This window comes from Haliotis asinina, chromosome 3 (genome assembly GCF_037392515.1).
Source record: "Haliotis asinina isolate JCU_RB_2024 chromosome 3, JCU_Hal_asi_v2, whole genome shotgun sequence".
Classification (NCBI taxonomy): domain Eukaryota; kingdom Metazoa; phylum Mollusca; class Gastropoda; order Lepetellida; family Haliotidae; genus Haliotis; species Haliotis asinina.
Genome location: NC_090282.1, coordinates 16,814,372 through 16,837,678, shown reverse-complemented (window position 1 = coordinate 16,837,678; position 23,307 = coordinate 16,814,372). Strand labels below are relative to the sequence as shown.

The window sequence follows — 23,307 nt, the reverse complement described above, 5'->3', positions numbered from 1 at the left end:
TCAGTATTACATATATAATGATTAATCTATGTCATAACAGTCCGAAGGTCATGTGATTTAACAAAATGGCGGCTGTGTTGCCGAAGTTGGAACAACTTTCCCAGCGTGTTATTCGCATTCTGGGCTGTAATCCAGGAGGATCACGTCTACAGGGAACTAACACATATCTCGTGGGAACTGGTCCCAAGTCAGTCATGAACGATCTTTCAACTGACACATATGAAAAATAATCTTAGCCACAGATACAGTATGAGGCTTCAGACGGGTTATTGCGCTACTGATGACTTCATATTTGTCTGTCAGATTTTACAAAGATCCATCCAAAACTCTCTTCATGAAACTTATTTATGTTAGACTGAAATAACATGTTAGTCTATAAAAATGCGTCAAGTGTCCAAGTATAACTGGCAGAAATCTGTAGGCTGAAGATGAGCCTAGTCAGACATGCGGGCTTTCAGCCGAGACCCGCGATGCGGTCTTATACAGTCAAGATCATGTCTTCACTGTATACGACCGCATCGCGGCTCTCGGCTAGCGGACTTTCAACTTCAGGCCCCCCTAAGTAATTGAAGGAATTACAGCAAATTTGAAGGAATTGCATCTCAAATGTAAACAAACGTAGCCCACTCGCGAAACAATTGCAGGGATATCGGTAATTTAGCGGTAATAACAGAAACACATCGGCCCTATCAGAAGCAATGTCGGTAATACTGGAAACACGCTCGGCCATCTTCGGAGATTTTTCAGTCGCGAGCGGAAACTCACGCAACAAAACATGGCGTCGTTGGAAGAAACACCCGTCTCGGTGAGTTGTGTTTTTAGTTCCTACTATTACATTTTTATACTTATCCATCTTTGACCACCCGTGTTGAATGCGTTTAGGTATGAGGTGTTGTCGGGACAATAGCTTATGTTTTTAGAAAAAGATTGTCACTGCAGAACAGTGTCACAAGTCATGCCCCTGGAGATTGTTTACACCTGAACATCGAAGTCGTGCAGATGATTACGAACATCATGAACGTGCGCCATGAAGAAGTTTATGAGCTATAATGTTTCTTTCTATGAAGTGCAATTGACAAATTTAAACACATTTTACAAAAAAAATGATGTTATATCTAGCGCACGTTCGTAATCATTGGCACGACTTCGATGTTCAGATGTAAACAACCTCCAGGGGCATGACTTGTGACACTCGTCTAGAGTGACTATCTTTTCCTATAAACATAAGCTATTGTCCCAACAACACCTCATACCTAAACGCATTCAACACGGGTGGTCAAAGATGGATAAGTATAAAAATGTATTAGTAGGAACTAAAAACACAACTCACCGAGACGGGTGTTTCTTCCAACGACGCCATGTTTTGCTGCGTGAGTTTCCGCTCGCGACCGAAAAATCTCCGAAGATGGCCGAGCGTGTTTCCAGTATTACCGACATTGCTTCTGATAGGGCCGATGTGTTTCTGTTATTACCGCTAAATTACCGATATCGCTGCAATTGTTTCGCGAGTGGGCTGCGTTTGTTTACATATGAGATGCAATTCCTTCAAATTTGCTGTAATTCCTTCAATTACTTAGAGGGGCCTGAACTTTGCAGTTCTGAAAGAACAAATAAAACATTGCAAGGACAGATTTTTTTAGACGAAAGAAATGGAAAGATTTTAATGGGTAAACATTAGGACAGCATTGTTCTCAGAGAATAACAGTTAAAGGGGCACTGATGCGGAGCAATTTCCGTGGACTGGTGTAAACTTTTGTTATTGTTTTTCTCCCATGAGTACCCGGATGATATCCCAGAATTCTTGACTGGTTCGTGACCTCTGCTGCGCAGTTTGTATGCGCAACTGATAGTTTAATTATATACAGATCAACTGAGGTGAAGTCATTTTTACTTCATTAAATATGTATTATGAAAACAAATGAAACACTTTGAAGGTTAATCATCTGCCAGTGGTAGAAATGGTAAAAAACTCTTAGGATGGAAGAATAAGGAAGCCAATGTACGTCTCTATATTTTGTCTCGTAACCCTAATTAGTTTATTGTCATATTTGTATGATTTTGAAAATTAACGGTCTGCTTATACTCATAGTAAATTTCTAACATGACAGCAACATTTATACATTGTATAGATTGCCAATGTGGATCCTATTTCACACACATACGCGATCTAGTGTGTGTTTTCTGTCATACAGATTCTGCTGAATGCTACAACAAATAAATTAAAACAAAATGCAAATAATGAATGTAAAACAGACTAATTTTATAACAACAATGTCAGGCTACTACCTTGTTCAGGAATGTATCCATCAATATCCACGTAAAAGAAATCGGATTCCATTCATCTGCAGCTGGTAAATAATCCTGCTCTGTGTCGCGTGTCTTACAACTGTCTAATTTGCGAAAAAGTAACACATCGTTTCACGTCTTTTGTTGGTGAAAACCTGATAAACCTCATTGGTCACCCAAGATAGCACACCTGGCAATTAATTGTATGATGTCCACTATTCTAAGTAATTTAGTTAACCAATAATGAGCAATCAATGAATCAACGCAAGGGTGGTTAGTTCTTTGAAGGGAGGATGTTGTTTTTACACTCACACTTTACGACAGGGTGTAGTCATCTACACACACTGCCTTTTGACAAAAGTAATTAATCAATCAGTGTGTTATCGGTTAATCCTTTGATCGATGTTTGTTTTTGTAACTCATCTGATAAACCCTCTTGCATCACTTACATGCACATATCACATAACATACAATACATTTGCCATTACAGACCTTAATTTATAATGTTGAGTATTTACGCCAGACAGGAGAAATGCCCAATGGGAACCTTTGTTGAGTAACCGAAGTGGTGTTACTACTAATTATACCTGTTATAAATTCATTAATTGACCATCCAGGAATGATGACAAATAACACGTGTAGGTTTACACCATCAAACGCGAGTTACAGCAAGGAAGATGTAATCTCTGTGTTGCATGCAGCCTGAAAACACTTATGGGCTGATAATGTTTTGAGGATACCAACGGAATTTCGTTACATAAGGAATACATACAGGCATTTGCTGTGTACTTGGGTAAATAGGTGAAATAAGTTTTTTTTTACGTAAGAAAATTTTCAGATTCCTCTACCAAAGGCAAAGTCATCGTTTATTGTTTACGAATTCAAATAAATCAACTGTGTGTTTTTATTATCATAAATAATAAACCATTGTAGCTACCATAGCTACCAAAATTTACGTAGGATATTTGCTATCACAGCTGAACCAACACTCAAAATTACCTAAATATAAAGCTTTGCAATCTTCCGGAGTGAAACAAATGGCTTGCTACGTGCCTGTAGACATCATATTTTCATGTAACATGATTAAATATCGAGGTTACAAACAGAGAAATTGGATCAAATTGAGTAACTATACCATCCAAGCATCCGAAAAGAACTACACTGCTGGGATATTTTGTTAGGATCAGACAAGGAATACCATGGATATTTTTAAATAATGGCATATGATGGGCATCCGGCCTCCTGACTATTTTGGGTGAAGAAATTCTGCTAATATGGACAGGAGCCCAGTTCCTTTGTCCGTCACGGTCGAAGGAGCGGGCGCTGACCAATTTGCAGTTTGGTTTCGTAATTAGACCGTAGGCGAGAAACATTATTCGCTCCGCATCAGTGCCCCTTTAACATCTCGACTTTGAACTTAGTAACTTCAACTCTTTGAATATTTATGCATCAAATTCAGTACATCTGATTATGGATGTAATGCATAATATGCTTAGTTTGAATGATTGCAAAGATATTACGATTTTTTATATTTGATTTAATTTGAATAAGCTGTTATATATTGCAGTGCACATTATCCAGAAAGAGTTGTAGTTGAAAGGATGAAAGTGTAAAAACTGAAAAGTCAAAAGAGCCAAAGAAAAGCCGGAAGGGCCAAAAGAAAGTCAAAGGGCCATACATTAAAATTCAAATAAGAACATGCAAACTGATGTGCACTTTATGTGTTTTATGGGAATGGCTTTCAGTAACAGATATTAACAGTTTCAGCAGTTAACATTGAATTGTCATTATATTTGTATCAGTGTGTAGTCTTTGATGAAGGATCAAGCTATCTGTATTACTATTTCTTTAAAGTTGTAAGTTTTTGTTTTAAATATGTACAAATTTGCAAATTTGAAATTTACAAATTTTCTTAATATTTTAGAAAAACACATCAGGCCATTGAAATGTGGTTATTATGTTCTCATGATACATTTGCCCTTTTGACTTTTCCTTTGCCAGTTTGAGTTTTCTTTTGCCCTTTTGACTTTGTCATTTTTGACCCTTTATCCTTTACACTTTTTGACCTGTTGTTAAATGCTGTCAGGAAAAACAATAACTGCAACATGCATTGGTTTCTGGTCAAGGAAGATCTACTTGTATACCATTCTTGGAACAGGCATGTATCATGATTTAGGGTTGGATACATTTCTGTATTTCGAATTGTACCCAAGGGTACTCATGCCAACTCCACCTTTCACCTACATTGAACATCATGCAGAAAAATGAGTGGGATTAGTTATGGTTCTCATAATGATCATGTAAGTTCCAAATCCTTTTCAGAAAAATCTTGATTGATACGGGAGATGCAGATGTGCCTGAGTACATCACTCTTCTGAAGTCAACACTATCAGATTATGCAGCATCCATACAGGAAATTGTGGTCACTCACTTTCACCCAGACCATGTGGGTGGTGTCAAGGACATTTGCAAGGATGTTGTTCAATGTAAGTAAGGCTTAGATTGGTTTTTGCAGTTGTGTTGTAGCCTAATCGTTAAAGTGTTCACTTGTCACACTACAGAGTCGGGTTGGTTTGATTTTGCAATGAGTATAATGCATGAAACAAATTTTGCGATATTGCTTGAATATTGCTATAAGTCCTGTACTAAAAGTTCAATCTCCTACTATTGTTTGTTAATCTGAGGAACTTGTACTATATCATAAAAACAATAGTATAAAAAAAATGAATTAGAAGAAAGATACAAAAAACCAAAGCTTGCTGGTCTTTGTCATTGAAGTGAGGTTTGATGTCACAGTTGATATCATTTGAATCAATTTTGTGTGCCATTTGGTGATTAAAGGTTTCGTAAAGGTCAACAGTGAAGCAGTTGTAAAATCAGGCAGGTGCTCTGTCAGTCTCAGCAGCTGTTTTGTTAGTAAAATCTATGAGTACAAGTTACTCACTGGCCTAACATTGGGATATGGCTCAATGTTACATGAGTGCATTAAAGTGAAGGAAGTTTCGATAGAGGGATTTTATTAGACTGACACAGAAAGATGCATTACAATGTTATGTACTATATATGGTGCAATCAGTGGTCAATAGTCTATTTGCAAATCATGTAATGTTGCCTATGTTTTGTGTCATAGGTTGGCTTTGAAAGCATTTCGCCATGCTGATAATCCACCAATCGTAATGTAATTTGGGGTACAAATTTCTCAGGACACAAAATATGCATAGCATCAATAATACACAGTTACCTCCCTTGTTTTATTTACATTTATATCATCTGCTATCATGCTGCCTGTCAACTGAGAACTGACACATGACCAAAGAAATCTAATTGTTCAGTTGACTCAGCAAGGAACCAATCAAGCTACGTACTTGCTGATTTGACAGATACAAACCCTTGTACAAGTCATTAAGTTTTAAAGTGTTTTCAGGAGTATGATTCAGTTGAATCGTTGGTGAGAAGTGGGTGACCCTGAAAATCTTAACCAAGAAGTGAATGGCGATTTTTTTTGTCTTGTGAAAAGGAATTGCCAGCAAAGACATGGGGATTTAACAGCAAAATACAACATCAGATACAGACTTCAGTGTCTCATCGTAGTGTTAGAAGAAGATTGTTCACTGAAGGGTACCATAGACATATGGTAAGCAAGAAAATCACCATTTCTTGTGCTAACAGAGACTAGACAGAAGAGGCAATGTTGTCAGACAAAACTGCATTGGAGAAGAAATCAGCTAGATAATGTCATTTGTAGTGATTAGACTCAAGTCCAGATCATGAAAGATGGAAAAGATTGTGTGTGGAAAAAGTCAGATGACCTGATTGTTTGGGGATTCATGCTGATCATGAATGAAATTTGAAGTTTGTCAGTGATATTTTGGGTGTGTTTGTTGGTGTATGGTGTGGTGTGGGAACTTTAACTGTCATTGGTGGCAACATTAACACTGATAAGTTATAATAATAATAATAATAGTGCATTTTTATTGTGCATGACTCCATGAATATTTCATGCTCTAAGCGCACAGTCCAAGAGTTCACTGACCTGACTCATCACAGAATGCTTGCTTATACAGATGTTTTAAGTCTGGATTTAAACAGAGAGAAAGCGTCACAGTCTTTAATGTATTTTGGTAACTGATTCCACTCAGCCGCAGCTGCAAATCAAAAGGATCTCTGTCCATAGGTAACTGTTTTGGTAACTGGGATAGTCAGCAAATGTTTGGACTCTGATCTCAAAGATTGAGCCGGGATATATGGTACGATATAGGCACTGAGATAGTCTGGTGCATCACCCAACTGACATTGTTACACGAAGCACAGGGTCTTATAGCTTATCCTTTGTTGCACTGGAAGCCAGTGGAGGGTACGAAGGATTGGGGTTATGTGATCATACTTCCTGGAGCAAGACACGATCCTGGCAGCGGTATTTTGAATGCATTGGAGTCTGTTTATGGTCAACTTTGGAGTGTTGGTGAGCAGTCCATTGCAGTAATCAATTCTTGAGATCACAAGAGAAAGTGCCAGGGTAGCCGTAGAAACTTGACTTAGGAATTTACATATATTGCCAATATTGCGAAGTTGATTTGAACAGACTTGGGCAATGTACGTGGCATGTTTGGACATTGATAGTTCACTATCCAAGATTACTCTCAAGTCTCTAACTTCTGTGGAGAGTGGAATGAAACATCTCCCAATCTGTAGACCATGTAGATCAGACTGCTCACACCTTGAACGTGGTCCAGATAGCATGCACTGTCTTTTTGTCATTCAGTCTCAATCTGTTAACATTCATCCAGCTCTTGATATGAGCACAACAAGATGTGACACACTCAGCTGCAGCTGCTGCTTCTCTTGGTTGTGACTTGAAGATTGTGGATAGCTGGGTGTCATCAGCATATTGTTGACGAAGTAGCTGATACTGGTCAATGACTTCTCCAAGCTGTTTGGTATAAAGGGTGAATAGAATCGGTCTTAAGACCAATCCTTGTGGAAGGCCAGAAGTAAGATTAACTGGATTTGACAGTTGACCCTAGTGAGAACAGAGTTTGAGAGATATGACTCAAACCACTTCAAACACGAACCTGTGATTCCAAAGTCAGTTTTTAGGCGGTGAAGTAATCTAGAATGGTCAACTGTATAAAGGCCGCACTTAAATCCAGCAATACCAGCAATGGCAGCAATGCTGGATTTCCTGAGTCAATACCAAGTCTCAGTGGGTTCACCATGTGAAGAAATGCAGATTCTGTAGAGTGTCGTGGGCGATATGCAGACTGGTATGGGTTGTAGAGATGGTGTTCTTCAAGATACTGAACCAAACGATCTCGAACAGCCCATTCTATAACCTTGGAAATGAATGGAAGATTTGAGACTGGCCTCTAATGTTTCAAAACATCCACATCTAGTCCATGTTTTTTAAGCAATGGTTTTACCACTGCATGTCGATAGAAATCAGGCGTGGATCCACACAGGAGATTACAGTTCACATCACCTGTGATGACAGGGAGAAGTATATCAATATCACTGATCACAACTTTAGTAGGAATTGGGTCCAAAATGCATGCTGTTGGTTTTGAAGCCTTACTAATCTTCAATACATCATCTGTTAAATAAGGACTTAAAGAATTGAGTTGATTATGTCAGATGCTGCCTGATCCAGAGTTTTCTGAAGTTGAATGTCTTCAATTTTCTTCTGGAAATAGAGACCCAGTGTCAGGGAGTGAGACATTACTCTGTTTACCCAACAGCTTGAACATAACTTCACATAGCGCTTTAGTGTCTGATTTACTCTCAGAAATTTTTGAGTTTATGAAGTCCTGTTTTGACAGGTTCAGTAAAAGCGTGACATTATTCCAAGTGGCACAATAGATTTGATGATGATTTCCTCTATTGTCGTTCTGCACTCCTCCTCTCAGCCTTTGCTGTCTTCACATTTGAAGTGAGAAACCATCCTGCATCAGATCTCTGAGGCAATGTTTTCACTTTCTCAGGAACATGCTTATCCAACAGTTCAAGAAGCACAGAATAGTACACTTTGACATAGTCCTCACAATGAGTCAGTGGATGTTTAAGAAGATCAGTGTTCAATATATCAGAACGGAATGATGTCATATCCATCTTTCGAATATTTCTACACCTGACAGTGTGTACAGGTGGCGGGAGTCGAGTCATGTCGAGATGCAGTGTGATAAGGAAATGGTCTGATAGCTGGAGATCTGACACGTCTGTGATGAATTTGTCAGTTTCACGTCTAATTACTCAGTCAAGAATGTGGTAATTTTTGTATGTAGAATCATTTACAATTTGAAGGTAGTTGTGCGATTGCAAGAGCTCTATCATTTTTACTGTGTCACTGTTCTGTTTCTTATCAAAGTGGATGTTGAAGTACCCCAGAATGAACAACCTGTTTGACTTGACAAACAACATATCCAGTAAATTAGAGAATTATTCAAGAAACATTGAAAATGTTAATTTGTTCCTCCTGGTAGGTGGCGCTCGATACAAAACCAAAACATTGGTAGCAGTTTTTCCATGAATAGTTTGAAAAAATATATATTCAAATGATGTCTCCTCGGAGTCAACTTGCAGAAATTTAATGTGAAAATTACTCCTAAAGATAATAGCTACTCCACCTCCACGAGAAATCCTTGGCTAATGTTTGACTGTGTATCCAGGTGGAGTTCGTTGCACAATCATTGATTCATCTCCCCAAGGTTTAATCCACGTTTCAACGAGTACTAGCATATCAATGTGGTGATCCAATACCAAATCCACAATGTCAACACAGTTGTTGCAAACTGATTGAGCATTTAAAAGACATACTTTCCATTGTCATGTGTCTGTTCGGGCTAACCGTTGGTAACAAGCAAATCAAGTGCCGACTTAGTCGTTGCCCCCACAAAGCCCAGATCTCATTATCATTGAAAATGTTTTGAAAATTGTTGAATATCAACACAAAGCAAAATTAGGTGACATTAACTCGAGACAAGAGCTCAGCCAGGTGATGAATGACATTTGGATTGGGCTAAGTGTCGTATACATTTGTCGTCCATTTGACAGTTTGCCAATGTGACACCAAGATGTGCTAAGAGCACATGGTCTCTAGATTCTGAATATGTGATGTGACTATGTTTACTATTTACATAGATACGCAAATTTTAAAAAGGGACCCAATTCCGGTAATAATAGCTGTGACATCGCCATTGCGAACAGACTGTGGCCACTGATTGTATATTATGTGACCTGTACTGTTGTGTCTTGATTGAAGTTTGATGTTTGATGTAATTTGGTACCATGTCCATACATCTTTTAGCTGAAAATGGATTTATTTAGTTCAACCATACTGAAATTTTCCATGCATGGTCAACTTATCATGGTTTTTCCATATCTTCAAACTTATCATTCTATGACCTTTCTGTGAAGCTTCATAATGATGATGGATATCAAATAGAAAGGGTTTTTGAGTATGGTTTTTACATCTCTTTAAGCAATATCAGGGAACACCAGAAATGGACCTCACACTCTGTACCCATGCAGGGAATGGAACTCCGTTCTTCAGCTTGACAAGCAAACTCGTTTAACACTTGGCTACCCTGCTGCACTGTATCATATTGAGACCTTTGGAGTGAGTGAGTGAGTTTAGTTTTACGCCGCTTTTTAGCAATATTCCAGCAATATCACGGCGGGGGACACCAGAAAATGGGCTTCACACATTGTACCCATGAGACCTTTGGAAGATGACATATATTGTACTGTGACTTTACTATGACAATTGGTATCCTATGGAGACCTTGCTCTGATGAGACATTTTGTATCACATACTTACTATGACAGAATCATTTGAGACTTTCTAGGATGATACATATTGTATCACTTCCTTACTATGCTATTAAGACCTTACTATTGATGGTACTCATCACTTTGTATGATGATAGGTGAATGTGAATGTGGGCATGTGAAATCATGATGTCGTACATGAATTTATAATTAGAGTAGAAATATGTATATCCACAGGTGATGAGAATCCCAGGGTGTCTAAGATTAAGCGGGTGTCTGGTCCAGATGCCGACCTTGGGTACATCCCGTACAACTTCATCAATGATAAGCACATCTTCAAGACTGATGGAGCCACACTTAGGTAATCTGACATCTGATGCTTTAGTGAAATCTTGTCATTTCCATGCATCAGATTACTGTAAATTGAACTACATGCGTTTATAAAATATTGCCAGCATATGGACCAAAAGGAAAATGCGTCTCTTTATTAAAAAGAGATTGAATCCAAGACACTCAACTTGTATTCTATGGCAACTTGTATGCAACTTGTATTCTATGGCAACTTGTATGCAACTTGTATTCTATGGCAACTTGTATGCAACTTGTATTCTATGGCAACTTGTATTCTATGTCAGTATCCAACTGTACACTCATGTGTCATCATTATGTTTGTTTCTCAGGGGAGGGGTGGGATAGCCTGGTGGTGTAATGCGTTTGCTTGTCATGCTTAATACCCAGGTTTGAATCCCCACATAGGTGAAGCCCATTACCGGTGTCCCCAGTTGTGATATTGCAGGTGTATTGCCAAAACCGGCGTAAAATCAAACTCACTCAATTCTTTTTTTTAGGGCAGTATACAATCCAGGGCACACTGACGATCATATGATCCTTCTGCTTGAGGAAGAAAATGCAGTGTTCTCTGGGGACAGTATTTTGGGAGGAACAACAACAGTAAGACAATGGACATGTCCTGAAGTTAACATAATATACAATGAAGTGAAACATTACAACAAATAAGTGTACTTTTCCACATCAGTGAAAGTAAATAGTAGTTCGTATTAGATGTTAGAAATTAAAAGTAGAAGGAAACAGGATTCTGACATGCATGGTTAACTGATTAACTAACCTGTCAGTGATATTTCACTCATTGCATGCTATACATGGTACAGACATGGCTGGATTTCATATATAAATGTAGTAATGAAAGGTCTGCACTGTAACAGCTGTACTAAGCTTAGTAACAACAGTAACCTGTGAGGATCTCTGGAGATGACTCCAGCAGTCCGTGCTTGTTATAAGAGGACGCTAGTTGGATTGGATGGATTCTGGTCATTTTATCCCAACTCTGTTGATTGAAGTGAATGATGGCACTGTTTGGCCCAGATTGAAACTCATAGACTGCTGTCAGCAGGCTTGATTTATTGCTGAGTAAAACAACAAACAAACCTGAACATCAGCCTGAGTTCAGTATGCAACCAGGATGTCATGAACTGTGGATGGATGATGAAATCTTTGTCCGAAGACATGTTGTTATGTGTAGCTCCAACATACAAGGTAGATATGATGAAGTTTAGGTCCAGCATACAGGCAAGATGTTGTCATGTTCAAAGCCAAATTACAAGCTAGATTTTGTCATGTCCTGAGCTAACACACAAACTCGATGTTGTAATGTCCTGAGCCAACATACAAGCTAGATGTTGTGATGTCCTGAGCCAACATGCAAGCAAGATGTTGTAATGTCCTGAACCAACATACAAGCTAGATGTTGTAATGTCCTGAGCCAACATACAAGCTAGATGTTGTAATGTCCTGAGCCAACATACAAGCTAGATGTTGTAATGTCCTGAGCCAACATACAAGCTAGATGTTGTAATGTCCTGAGCCAACATACAAGCTAGATGTTGTAATGTCCTGAGCCAACATACAAGCTAGATGTTGTAATGTCCTGAGCCAACATACAAGCTAGATGTTGTAATGTCCTGAGCCAACATACAAGCTAGATGTTGTAATGTCCTGAGCCAACATACAAGCTAGATGTTGTAATGTCCTGAACCAACATACAAGCTAGATGTTGTAATGTCCTGAGCCAACATACAAGCTAGATGTTGTAATGTCCTGAGCCAACATACAAGCTAGATGTTGTAATGTCCTGAGCCAACATACAAGCTAGATGTTGTAATGTCCTGAGCCAACATACAAGCTAGATGTTGTAATGTCCTGAGCCAACATACAAGCTAGATGTTGTAATGTCCTGAGCCAACATACAAGCTCGATGTTGTAATGTCCTGAGCCAACATACAAGCTAGATGTTGTAATGTCCTGAGCCAACATACAAGCTAGATGTTGTAATGTCCTGAGCCAACATACAAGCTAGATGTTGTAATGTCCTGAGCCAACATACAAGCTCGATGTTGTAATGTCCTGAGCCAACATACAAGCTCGATGTTATCATGTCCTGAACCAACATACAAGCTAGATGTTGTAATGTCCTGAGCCAACATACAAGCTAGATGTTGTAATGTCCTGAGCCAACATACAAGCTAGATGTTGTAATGTCCTGAGCCAACATACAAGCTAGATGTTGTAATGTCCTGAGCCAACATACAAGCTCGATGTTGTAATGTCCTGAGCCAACATACAAGCTAGATGTTGTAATGTCCTGAGCCAACATACAAGCTAGATGTTGTAATGTCCTGAGCCAACATACAAGCTCGATGTTGTAATGTCCTGAGCCAACATACAAGCTAGATGTTGTAATGTCCTGAGCCAACATACAAGCTAGATGTTGTAATGTCCTGAGCCAACATACAAGCTAGATGTTGTAATGTCCTGAGCCAACATACAAGCTAGATGTTGTAATGTCCTGAGCCAACATACAAGCTCGATGTTGTAATGTCCTGAGCCAACATACAAGCTCGATGTTATCATGTCCTGAACCAACATGCAAGCAAGATGTTGTAATGTCCTGAGCCAACATACAAGCTAGATGTTGTCATGTTCAAAGCCAACATACAAGCTCGATGTTATCATGTTCAAAGCCAACATACAAGCTCGATGTTATCATGTCATGAGCCAGCATGCAAGCTAGATGTTGTCATGTCCTGAGCCAACATGCAAGCTAGATGTTGTCATGTTCAGAGGCAACATACAATCTAGATGTTTTCATGTCCCAATCTAAACCAGGTGCATGTTGAACTTACATGTAGAATGCCGACTGCATGGTGCAGCAAGTCTGTAGAGTTAAGAATGTCAATGCATACTTCAGACAATCTCGGATCTGAGTCAGTACATGAAGTCTCTGCATGACATCCTTGAGCTTGCACCAAGCATCATCTACCCAGGGCACGGCTACGTAATCACCAACCCATGTGACATCATAAGGTACTACATCCAACACCGCAAACAGAGAGAGGATCAGATTCTAGGATATCTGGAGACACAAACCCAGCCTGAGGCTAGCATCATGGACATTGTCAAGGCAATTTATGTTGTGAGTATTGGAATTCCTTCTTGGTGAAATAACTAGATGTAGTTGAATGGGACAAGCTTCTTTTCCCCTTTTTGTGTACTTTGGAGAACATTTTCTATGGTATTGTGCATCGATGTGTCATTGAAACCTGCACAACCACATAACCATGACATGCAAACTTTTACCTGGTATTAAAGAAGAAATGTTTGCCTGTAAGTTTGGTTAAATTCATATTGTACAAATCAGAATATGCCAAATCCACAGTTACACATTGGCAATGAAAAATTAATGTTGACGTCCTCAAGTTGGTCAACTGTATGCAGTTTTTTTTGTACTGAAGGAGAAAAGTAACAGTACATAACAGAAATTTGCATAAATTAAAGTTATTTGAAAAATTATTAAGATAACTCTTAACAGACATGTAGCAAACCACCATGCATGAAATTTTAGGTCATGGATTGCACTTGGCACATGCACTTGGTGCACTATGAACTTACTCATTTGCTGCATGCTATTTGTCCCCAGCCGTATTCAGTGGCGTCTGTATATATGTTTGGATGTGTGCGATATCTCATGACCTGCCATACCCAGTATCTTCACTGGGGGATTACGCAGACACCAAACAGTTTCGGTGACCTTGAGCTTATTTTCAAGGTCACCACGACACTTTGGCCACTTTTTAGATTCTTGTTAACACATTAACTATTGTGCCCAATATCTTCAAGTTTGGTGACAACCTACATTAGGACATTATGCAGACGCCAGTCAGTTTTGGTGACCTTGACCTTATTTCCACAAATTTTGATATAGTTCCAACAGCTGTAAACAGTGATTAAGGGAGAGACCACAATTCATGCTATTATCTTTTTGCATTAAAAATGGTATAACATCAACTAGTGCACTGTTACTCTTTATTGGAATATGCATAATATTTTGGTATGGGTGCGTATATGTTTGATAGGGAAAACTGCCATGTTCATGTGTACAGAACACGGCTTGGTGTAGATGGTATCTCCGTGTTTCAGGACACACCTGAGAATCTCCACATGGCAGCAGCTGGAAATGTTCTCCAGCAGCTGAAGAAGCTCAGGGATGAAAACAAAGTTGGTGAGTATAGAAATGTACCCCAGCCATATGAGATAAATGTACCATGTGCTCAGTCTTGAGTATATCCTCGATATTCTCCAGGGTATGTGTTCTCCAAATCTCCACTAGTACCCTGGATGCATCTACGGCTCAGCCCAATAATTGTATTACCTCCTTTTCACAAAGGCCAATCAGATGATCAATTACAAACATCCTGGTGTCAGCTAAGGTGCTTAGGGAAGAAATCTTACAGACAATTTGACAAGTGTGAAACCATAAAAAATAATTAAAAAATGAATACTCCTACCTCTTTCAGGGTATTTCTGCAACAATTGAGTTTAATCAGTTAGAAAGTTAGCTATGACAGGAGACTTGTGATTGGTATGCTCAAAGTCCAATTGTACAAACCTGATCGGATAAAAAGACAGCAAAGGGAGTAATACAATGATTCTAGTGAAGGTGTACTGATCATGGTGAGGAAGTACTGGTTCTAGTGAGGGTGTACTGATTTTAGTGAGGATGTACTGATTCCAGTGAGGGTGTACTGATCATGGTGAGGAAGTACTGGTTCTAGTGAGGGTGCACTGATTTTAGTGAGGATGTACTGATTCCAGTGAGGGTGTACTGATCATGGTGAGGAAGTACTGGTTCTAGTGAGGGTGTACTAATTTTAGTGAGGATATACTGATTCCAGTGAGGGTGTACTGATCATGGTGAGGAAGTACTGATTCTAGTGAGGGTGCACTGATTTTAGTGAGGATGTACTGATTCCAGTGAGGGTGTACTGATCATGGTGAGGAAGTACTGATTCTAGTGAGGGTGCACTGATTTTAGTGAGGATGTACTGATTATAGTGAGGGTGCACTGATCATGGTGAGGAAGTACTGATTCTAGTGAGGGTGCACTGATTTTAGTGAGGATGTACTGATTCCAGTGAGGGTGTACTGATCATGGTGAGGAAGTACTGGTTCTAGTGAGGGTGTACTAATTTTAGTGAGGATATACTGATTCCAGTGAGGGTGTACTGATCATGGTGAGGAAGTACTGATTCTAGTGAGGGTGCACTGATTTTAGTGAGGAAGTACTGATTCTAGTGAGGGTGCACTGATTTTAGTGAGGATGTACTGATTATAGTGAGGATGTTCTGATTCTAGTGAGGGTGCACTGATTTTAGTGAGGATGTACTGATTCCAGTGAGGATGTACTGATCATGGTGAGGAAGTACTGATTCTAGTGAGGGTGCACTGATTTTAGTGAGGATGTACTGATTATAGTGAGGATGTTCTGATTCTAGTGAGGGTGCACTGATTTTAGTGAGGGTGTACTGATTATAGTGAGGGTGCACTGATCATGGTTGGGAAGTACTGATTCTAGTGTTCTGATAATAGCGAGGGTGTACTGATCATGATGAGGATCTAGTGACTCTAGTGAGGATGTTCTGATAATAGCGAGGATGTACTGATTATGGTGATAATGTGAATTCTCTGCCTGGTTACATCTCTCATGTTTCAGAATGTACGGATGAGGAGAAAATGGTGTGGAGGATAAAACCGAATGAAAACAAATTATGACAACAGTGGTTTGTGACTCACAAGTATAACACATTTAAAGGTCACATGCAACCAGGAAATCCAACATAATTAATACACAGTCACTTATTCATGATATACAGAATTCATTGCCGATTGAGGAAAAACAAATAAACAAAATTATAAGCGAATAATTGCAAATCAAAAGTGCAGTATTTTGTATTTGCGTTTACCTCCCATGAAACGAAGCAGCCACGATACTGAACCCAGTCAGAGCCAGTAGGTGTGCACTCAGGTGTAACAAAGCCTTTTCATTTGCCACTGGTTCATTACACTTACCTGGCTCCGTGATAATGAGTGAGTGAGTGAGTTTGTTTTACGCTGCACTCAGCAATATTCCAGCTATATGGCGGCGGTCTGTAAACAATTGAGTCTGGACCAGACAATCCAGTGACCAACAACATGAGCATCGATCTGCGCAGTTGGGAAATGATGACATGTGTTACGACAAGCATAGTCGCCTTTTATGGCAAGCATGGGTTGCTGAAGGCCTATGCTACCCTGGGGCCTTCTCAGGTCCTGTGATGATGAACCGAGTGATCTTGTGACAACTTACGATACAGCTAGTAAGAAATATTGTTTGTTGACATTTTGTTGATATGAAAAATGTGGTAATTCAGCATTAATTCAGGTTTAAGTGTTGACAGTAGCTACTGTGCCTGAACTTGCATGATTGCTAACCAAAATTACAATCATATTTTTAGTACTATGCTGAGTAATTTCAATACAAAGTGGATATTGTGGCTGCAATGGACATCAGCCTAGCATAGCCACAGGTCAGAAGACTGAATGCTGATTTGTGAAGAGAAATAAATGCTGCCATGAAGCTGAATAATGCTGAGAGCAGTGTAAATCTAAAACTCACCGACTCAAAGGGGCAATGGAGGTGACAGTTGAGCCCCTTAGCCTGTGCCATGCTAAGATCAGCTTAGCTTTGAGTAGAATCACAGATCTGACCGATATTATTATTCTTGCTCTGTGACCTAACATATACCCTGAATTTTCCCCAGTAATCAGCTGACCAGCTTTGATTTAACTTAAAGGTTGTTTCTTCAAGGAGAATACTGGAATAGCCAATGCCGAACAATGTGACATTTATTGTTTAATTACCAGACTAATCAGCAACTATGTTACTGTTTTAACCAGTGAGGCAAGTTGATTGATAGTTTTCTATGTATTCCTTTTGCTGAATACAATTGTCAGATAATAATTAACGTTTTTGTTTTTTGTGTAAGAGTGTTATTGTCAAAATTTTAGGTGAGGTGAGGTGAAATGGGATTTTATGTCATACTTGAGAATATTTTGCACATATGACAACGTGCATGTGTGTGTGTGTTTATCATCCAAAACTGTTCTGCAGGAGATATCGCTTGTGTTAGATCAGATGATATCTGCTAGGAGTCATTAACTTGATGACGTCACAATGCTATGACATCGCCGCACTGCAAATCTAAGGGAAATGCTGTGTTCAGAGATGTACATTTTTCATTTAAAACTTATGAAGAAATATTTTGGGTGATAAATAATATCTCACCCTTTGTCTGCTGACATCACTTATATCAACACTTGTTTATAAAGGTGAAAATATCCTTGGCAGTCCTCGGATATTTGTTACTTTATCAACTCGTGTTGATAAATTTGATATCAGTAGACACTTAGGTGAGATTCTCTATGTATGGCTGCTTTTACTACCCCAGATTTAAGCTAGTGGTATTTTGCTAGCTCACTGAGATACCATACCATGACTTAGCATAAAAACCCAACTCAGACGCATTCCATTGACTCCGAGCTGAGCAGTCTCTGTTGTACCCATGAATGCCGAGTGCCAGGTAGGGACTAGCAAGTACCATAACTTAATGTCTTTTGGTGTGACTGACCATGGATCTCACCTGAGACCTTCCACTCTCCAGGCTGATCATACACCAAGGAGTCGGATCCACTGTGTCGGGCGAGTGTGTGTGTTGGCAATCTAGTGGTGGCTTCAGTGTACTGACATGAAAGAAGCTGCTGGATGAGTAGATTTTGTTCAACTTTGGGTCAGGTCTTGTGATTTTCACTTGAGCTGATTATGACGCAGTGATTCTTCACTGGAGGGTTTCAAGTCCTGCCAGCAGTATAATTCCTTATGCAGTTTATTAAGTGTGACTAAATTACAGAGTTGTTGGTTGAAATAGGATTTGACTGTGAAAATAACATGTACAGTGGAAGCTGTCAAAACCAGCATCTCTCCAATCCGGCAAGTTGTCAGCACCGACATGAAATCTCAGTCCCATCCATGGCATGTACATTTATGAGCTCTACAATCTGGCATGTCGTCAAATCCGGATTATTTCTTCAGTCCTGATGAGAGCTGGTTTAGACAGCTTCCACTGTAATTGTGTTTGCCTGAGAGTACTAGCTTATTTAGTGCTGAGTGTGGATATTAATATCTGTATGGGCCACACCTACAGGATGTTTGGCTTACAGCCCTGTCGACCCCTATGTACAAGGTTGGCAAGGCTGAATGTGTGTCTCAGCCTGCTGTAGATCCATTGGTACAGGGCTGAATGTGTGTCCTACCATCTGGAGGTCTCACAATGGCTGAATGTGTATCTCAGCACATAGAAGTACCCATGGGTACAGGGTTGAATGTGTGTTTCACCACCTGTAGGACCCATTGGTACATTGTTGAATGTGTTTCATGCACCTGGAGGACCCATGTGTACAGTGCTGAATGTGTGTCTAAGCACCTGGATGACCCATGGGTACAATGCTGAATGTGTGTCTCGGCACCTGGAGGACCCATGTGTACAGCAGTGAATGTGTCTCATGCACCTGGAGGACACATGTGTACAGTATTGAATGTGTGTCTCAGCACCTGGATGATCCATGGGTACAATGCTGAATATGTGTCTCGGCACCTGGAGGACCCATGTGTACAGCAGTGAATGTGTCTCATGCACCTGGAGGACACATGTGTACAGTATTGAATGTGTGTCTCAGCACCTGGATGATCCATGGGTACAATGCTGAATATGTGTCTCGGCACCTGGAGGACCCATGTGTACAGCAGTGAATGTGTTTCATGCACCTGGAGGACCCATGTGTACAGTGTTGAATGTGTGTCTCAGCACCTGGAGGACCCATGGGTACAGTGTTGAATGTGTGTCTCAGCACCTGGATGACCCATGTGTACAGTGCTGAATGTCTTTCTGCACCTGGATGACCCATGGGTACAATGCTGAGTGTATGTCTCAGCACCTGGAGGACCCATGTGTACAGTGTTGAATGTGTGTCTCAGCACCTGGAGGACCCATGGGTACAATGGTGAATGTGTGTGTTGGCACCTGGAGGACCCATGTGTACAGTGTTGAATGTGTGTCTCAGCACCTGGAGGACCCACGTGTACAGTGTTGAATGTGTGTCTCAGCACCTGGAGGACCCATGTGTACAGTGTTGAATGTGTTTCTGCACCTGGAGGACCCATGGGTACAATGCTGAATGTGCATCACAGCACCTGGAGGACCCATGTGTACAGCACTGAATGTGTTTCAGCACCTGGAGGACCCATGGGTATAATGTTGAATGTGTGTCTCAGCACCTGGAGGACCCATGTGCACAGTGCTGAATGTTTGGTAGAACCTGGAGGATCCATGGGTACAGGAGTGATAGCAACTGGAGGATGCATGTGTACAGTGTTGAATGTGCTTCTCAGCACCTGGAGGACCCATGGGTACAATGGTGAATGTGTTTGTCAGCACCTGGAGGACCCATGTGTACAGTGTTGAATTTGTGTCTCAGCACCTGGAGGACCCATGTGTACAGTGTTGAATGTGTGTCTCAGCACCTGGGGGACCCATCGGTACAATGGTGAATGTGTGTCTCAGCACCTGGAGGACCCATGTGTACAGTTTTGAATGTGTGTCTCAGCACCCGGAGGACCCATGTGTACAGCACTGAATGTGTGTCTTAGCACTTGAAGGACCGATGTGTACAGTGCTGAAAGTGTGTATTAGCACCTGGAGGACTTATGTGTACATGACTGAATATTTGTCTTAGCTCTTGGAGGACCCATAGGTACAGTGGAGATTGTGTGTCTTAGCACCTGTACTCATGGGAGTAAGGATTAAAGTGTTCCTAAACAGGCATAGGTTGCAAGTGTAGGATATTGCTCTGTTTAGCAGGACCTGTGTGAAAAGTAAGTCCACTTCCCAAGGGACGAGGGCTTACCTTTCAATAATGCCCACAGGTCATGTTATATCCAATTTACAAACCGACGGAAGATGTGTACTTCAGATATCATTTCAATATTTGGTATTCAACGATGAAATCAACTGGAATGAGACTGGCACGCGCTAACCGTGCCCTGCACGTGCGTTGCCCGCACTACCAGTCTCATGAGAAACACACTGTTCATATCGAGAAACAATCTCTCTTCACAGCGATCCTTCGCAGCCTTCTGGGTAAAACCGCCCAGCTAGTAAGGGTTATTTGTTCAAAACTGAGTGTCGGAACTGCATGTTTGAAAATGCTAATAATATCATAATTTACGATCGTATTCTTTTTTGACAAGACAAAGTCGTGTCTCTCTTCATGACAAGTAAAAATTCAAAGTTACGGGTCAGAGGGACAATATAAAGTTAATGCCCCTGTCAGAGGGACAGAATTTAAATAACTGCCAGAGGAAGCGAGATTGTATCACATTTAAAGGATATTACGGAAAAAGTGTCCCCGAGAACAATAGAGTGACGTCACTCGAGGTTTATAATGATATAGAAATGATGTACACATTTCTGTGTATTGTCTCAAGAAAAGGAGCAATAGGTTAATGGCTGTGCTAGATTGTCCAGTAAGATGTCACACCCAATGGAAGGACATCAGTAAAAGCGAATGGTCTTCAAAAGAGTTAATTCAGATTACCAGAGTCTATTATATGGTTTCTGAGATTACCTGCTCAGGAATGTCTCAGCATATGTACAGAAACACGGTCTCATTGCTGCCTTGACTCTAATGCACCAGGAAGTAACGGAAATGTACACCCGGCGAGGATAATGTCCACTGCTGACCATCAAGCTAACAGTGGACATGTACATGGCGTGTTAGTGACATGCTTCCCCTTGTGAGCTGCCACATTAATATTTCACTCTAATCCGTGGAGATGCTTATGTATCTGATCATTTTCATTAACAGTCGGCTTCAGAGCAAGGAACAGGATCCGACCTCTTACAAGATGCAGCCCTTGAACAGCTTTCTCGTAAAGTCACGTGGTATTTGATGGGGGCGTTTGTATCGATGAGTGAGTGAGGTTGTTTTTACGCCGCATTCAGCAATATTCCAGGTATATGGCGACGGTCTGTAAGTAATCGAGTCTGGACCCGACAATCCAGTGATCAACATCATGAGCGTCGATCTGCGCAAATGGGAACCGAGGACACATATATGATATATAGCGATGATATACATGTTTCAGTCAGACTGTGTAATTTCAGACAGTCATTTCGTGAAATTTCATTTCTCTGAATTTCATTCAATTTGAGATAAGAGTTGTTTAACATATGTATAAAAGTTAAGAAAAATATCCTGATGTTACCAAATTCCAGGACAGGTCCAAACCTTGTTATCATTGGTCCTTGAGACCGGGACACTGGCTGAGTTTCGTTAGAGTATTTTATGTTTTAATTACAACACGTGATTGACGACGACTGATACATGGAATGTAGCTTCACTTGACTTTCCAGGACCAGGCTTAGTCACGGTTAATCAAACAACTCCGTATTGTCGTAATGACACTCTAGTACAATGTGTAACAGTGCCTCCTTTCACAAAGCGCTAAAGTGATCGTAAGTCACAAAAGTAACCTTAGTGCGTTGTTAAAGAATGGGGGTTAAGGTAGTAAAGGATGCTTCGTGGAAGGAGCCCCTGGACTTCTTTTCCAGGTGCTGGTCGCAAGGGGCAACTGGGCGGATCTGCTATTCGGGATAGGTGACTTGCTTAATACAACAACAACAACAGGGAAGTGAAAATATAATTCACACGTCTCTCAGTCTGAACGTACTAGTCCAGAAACCCTGATCTTTCGTGATGTTTCCGGATGACATTTTTCATGAAGGCCGATGGTACCTGTTTAAGAAAGAAGCCTATTCCCCGATTTTACGGGCGAGGATTGGACGTACCTTCTTGTACACACCGAACTGCTGCCAGCTGATATCACCTGACCGCTGAGAGTCCCATGACTCATATCACTGGGAACCCATTATCTGCTGGGTGGACAGAGGCAAGTTTGAACGAACGGAGGTGCCTATGGTGAGACTACTCTGCCACATGTGTTTTTACGTAGGGATAGGACCGAAGTCCCAGAAATTCTCAAGAGTGAAGATGCTAAACACGGTCACCCATCCAAGTACTCTCCGCGTTCGACGTTTAACCTGATTGGTAACGTAAGCTCAATGCACAAGGCCACACAGCACCACACAGGCTACCCTTTGTGTTCCAACATGTGAACCTAACATTGTGTGATTGATAAAAAGTCATTTGTTGATTGTTGATTTTGTGTGACCGTCTACAAATTAACAAACTAATGCCTTGTTGGTTAGCCTTTGTGTTTCAGATTGGAATCAATAGCTAACATAATATCCTTCATGTTTCAAAGGCAACCCAAGTCCCTTTATTGATAAAATGTTTATACCCTTTTTCACCTTTTCATTTATGACTCATAGTGCTGTAACATTTTACTCAACAAACCAGTTGTCATGGTAACTGCAACATGGGAAAATGACATTTAAATCACTATCTCCAATAAGTTAGCAAATATCTTTGTCAGTGTAAAAGCTTCTTGTTTTTGATGTCAAAACCCATTAAAGCCCAAGGCTCCTGATGGAAATGGTCGATTTCGGTCTCCGATCAGTAATTGCCTGTGATTGAAGTCTGCATTGACATGATGTGTACTAGCTATAGGAACAGTAAGTAGACTTACAATAACGGCTGTAACTGCTTAGGCCAAAACGCGATCCTTGGGAATGTTTGGTAGTCGTTTATAGTCTATCGATATTGCGCCACTTCGTGAAAGAAATATTGAAAACGTCTGGTGGCTTCCCCCTTTCCCTGGCATTCCACTTTCAGTACATATCCAGTTGG

At 40.4% G+C, this 23,307-nt stretch overlaps 1 protein-coding gene across 1 annotated transcript; it reads left to right on the top strand.

Moving 5' to 3' along the window:
- Positions 1-33: 33 nt before the first annotated feature.
- Positions 34-17,405, top strand: LOC137277556 (endoribonuclease LACTB2-like). The gene is made up of 7 exons (XM_067809349.1): positions 34-187; positions 4,609-4,772; positions 10,288-10,411; positions 10,899-11,001; positions 13,316-13,540; positions 14,545-14,626; positions 16,118-17,405. The coding sequence occupies exons 1-7, from the start codon at positions 66-68 to the stop codon at positions 16,174-16,176; spliced, it is 879 nt and encodes a 292-aa protein (XP_067665450.1). The 5' UTR covers positions 34-65; the 3' UTR covers positions 16,177-17,405.
- Positions 17,406-23,307: the final 5,902 nt, after the last annotated feature.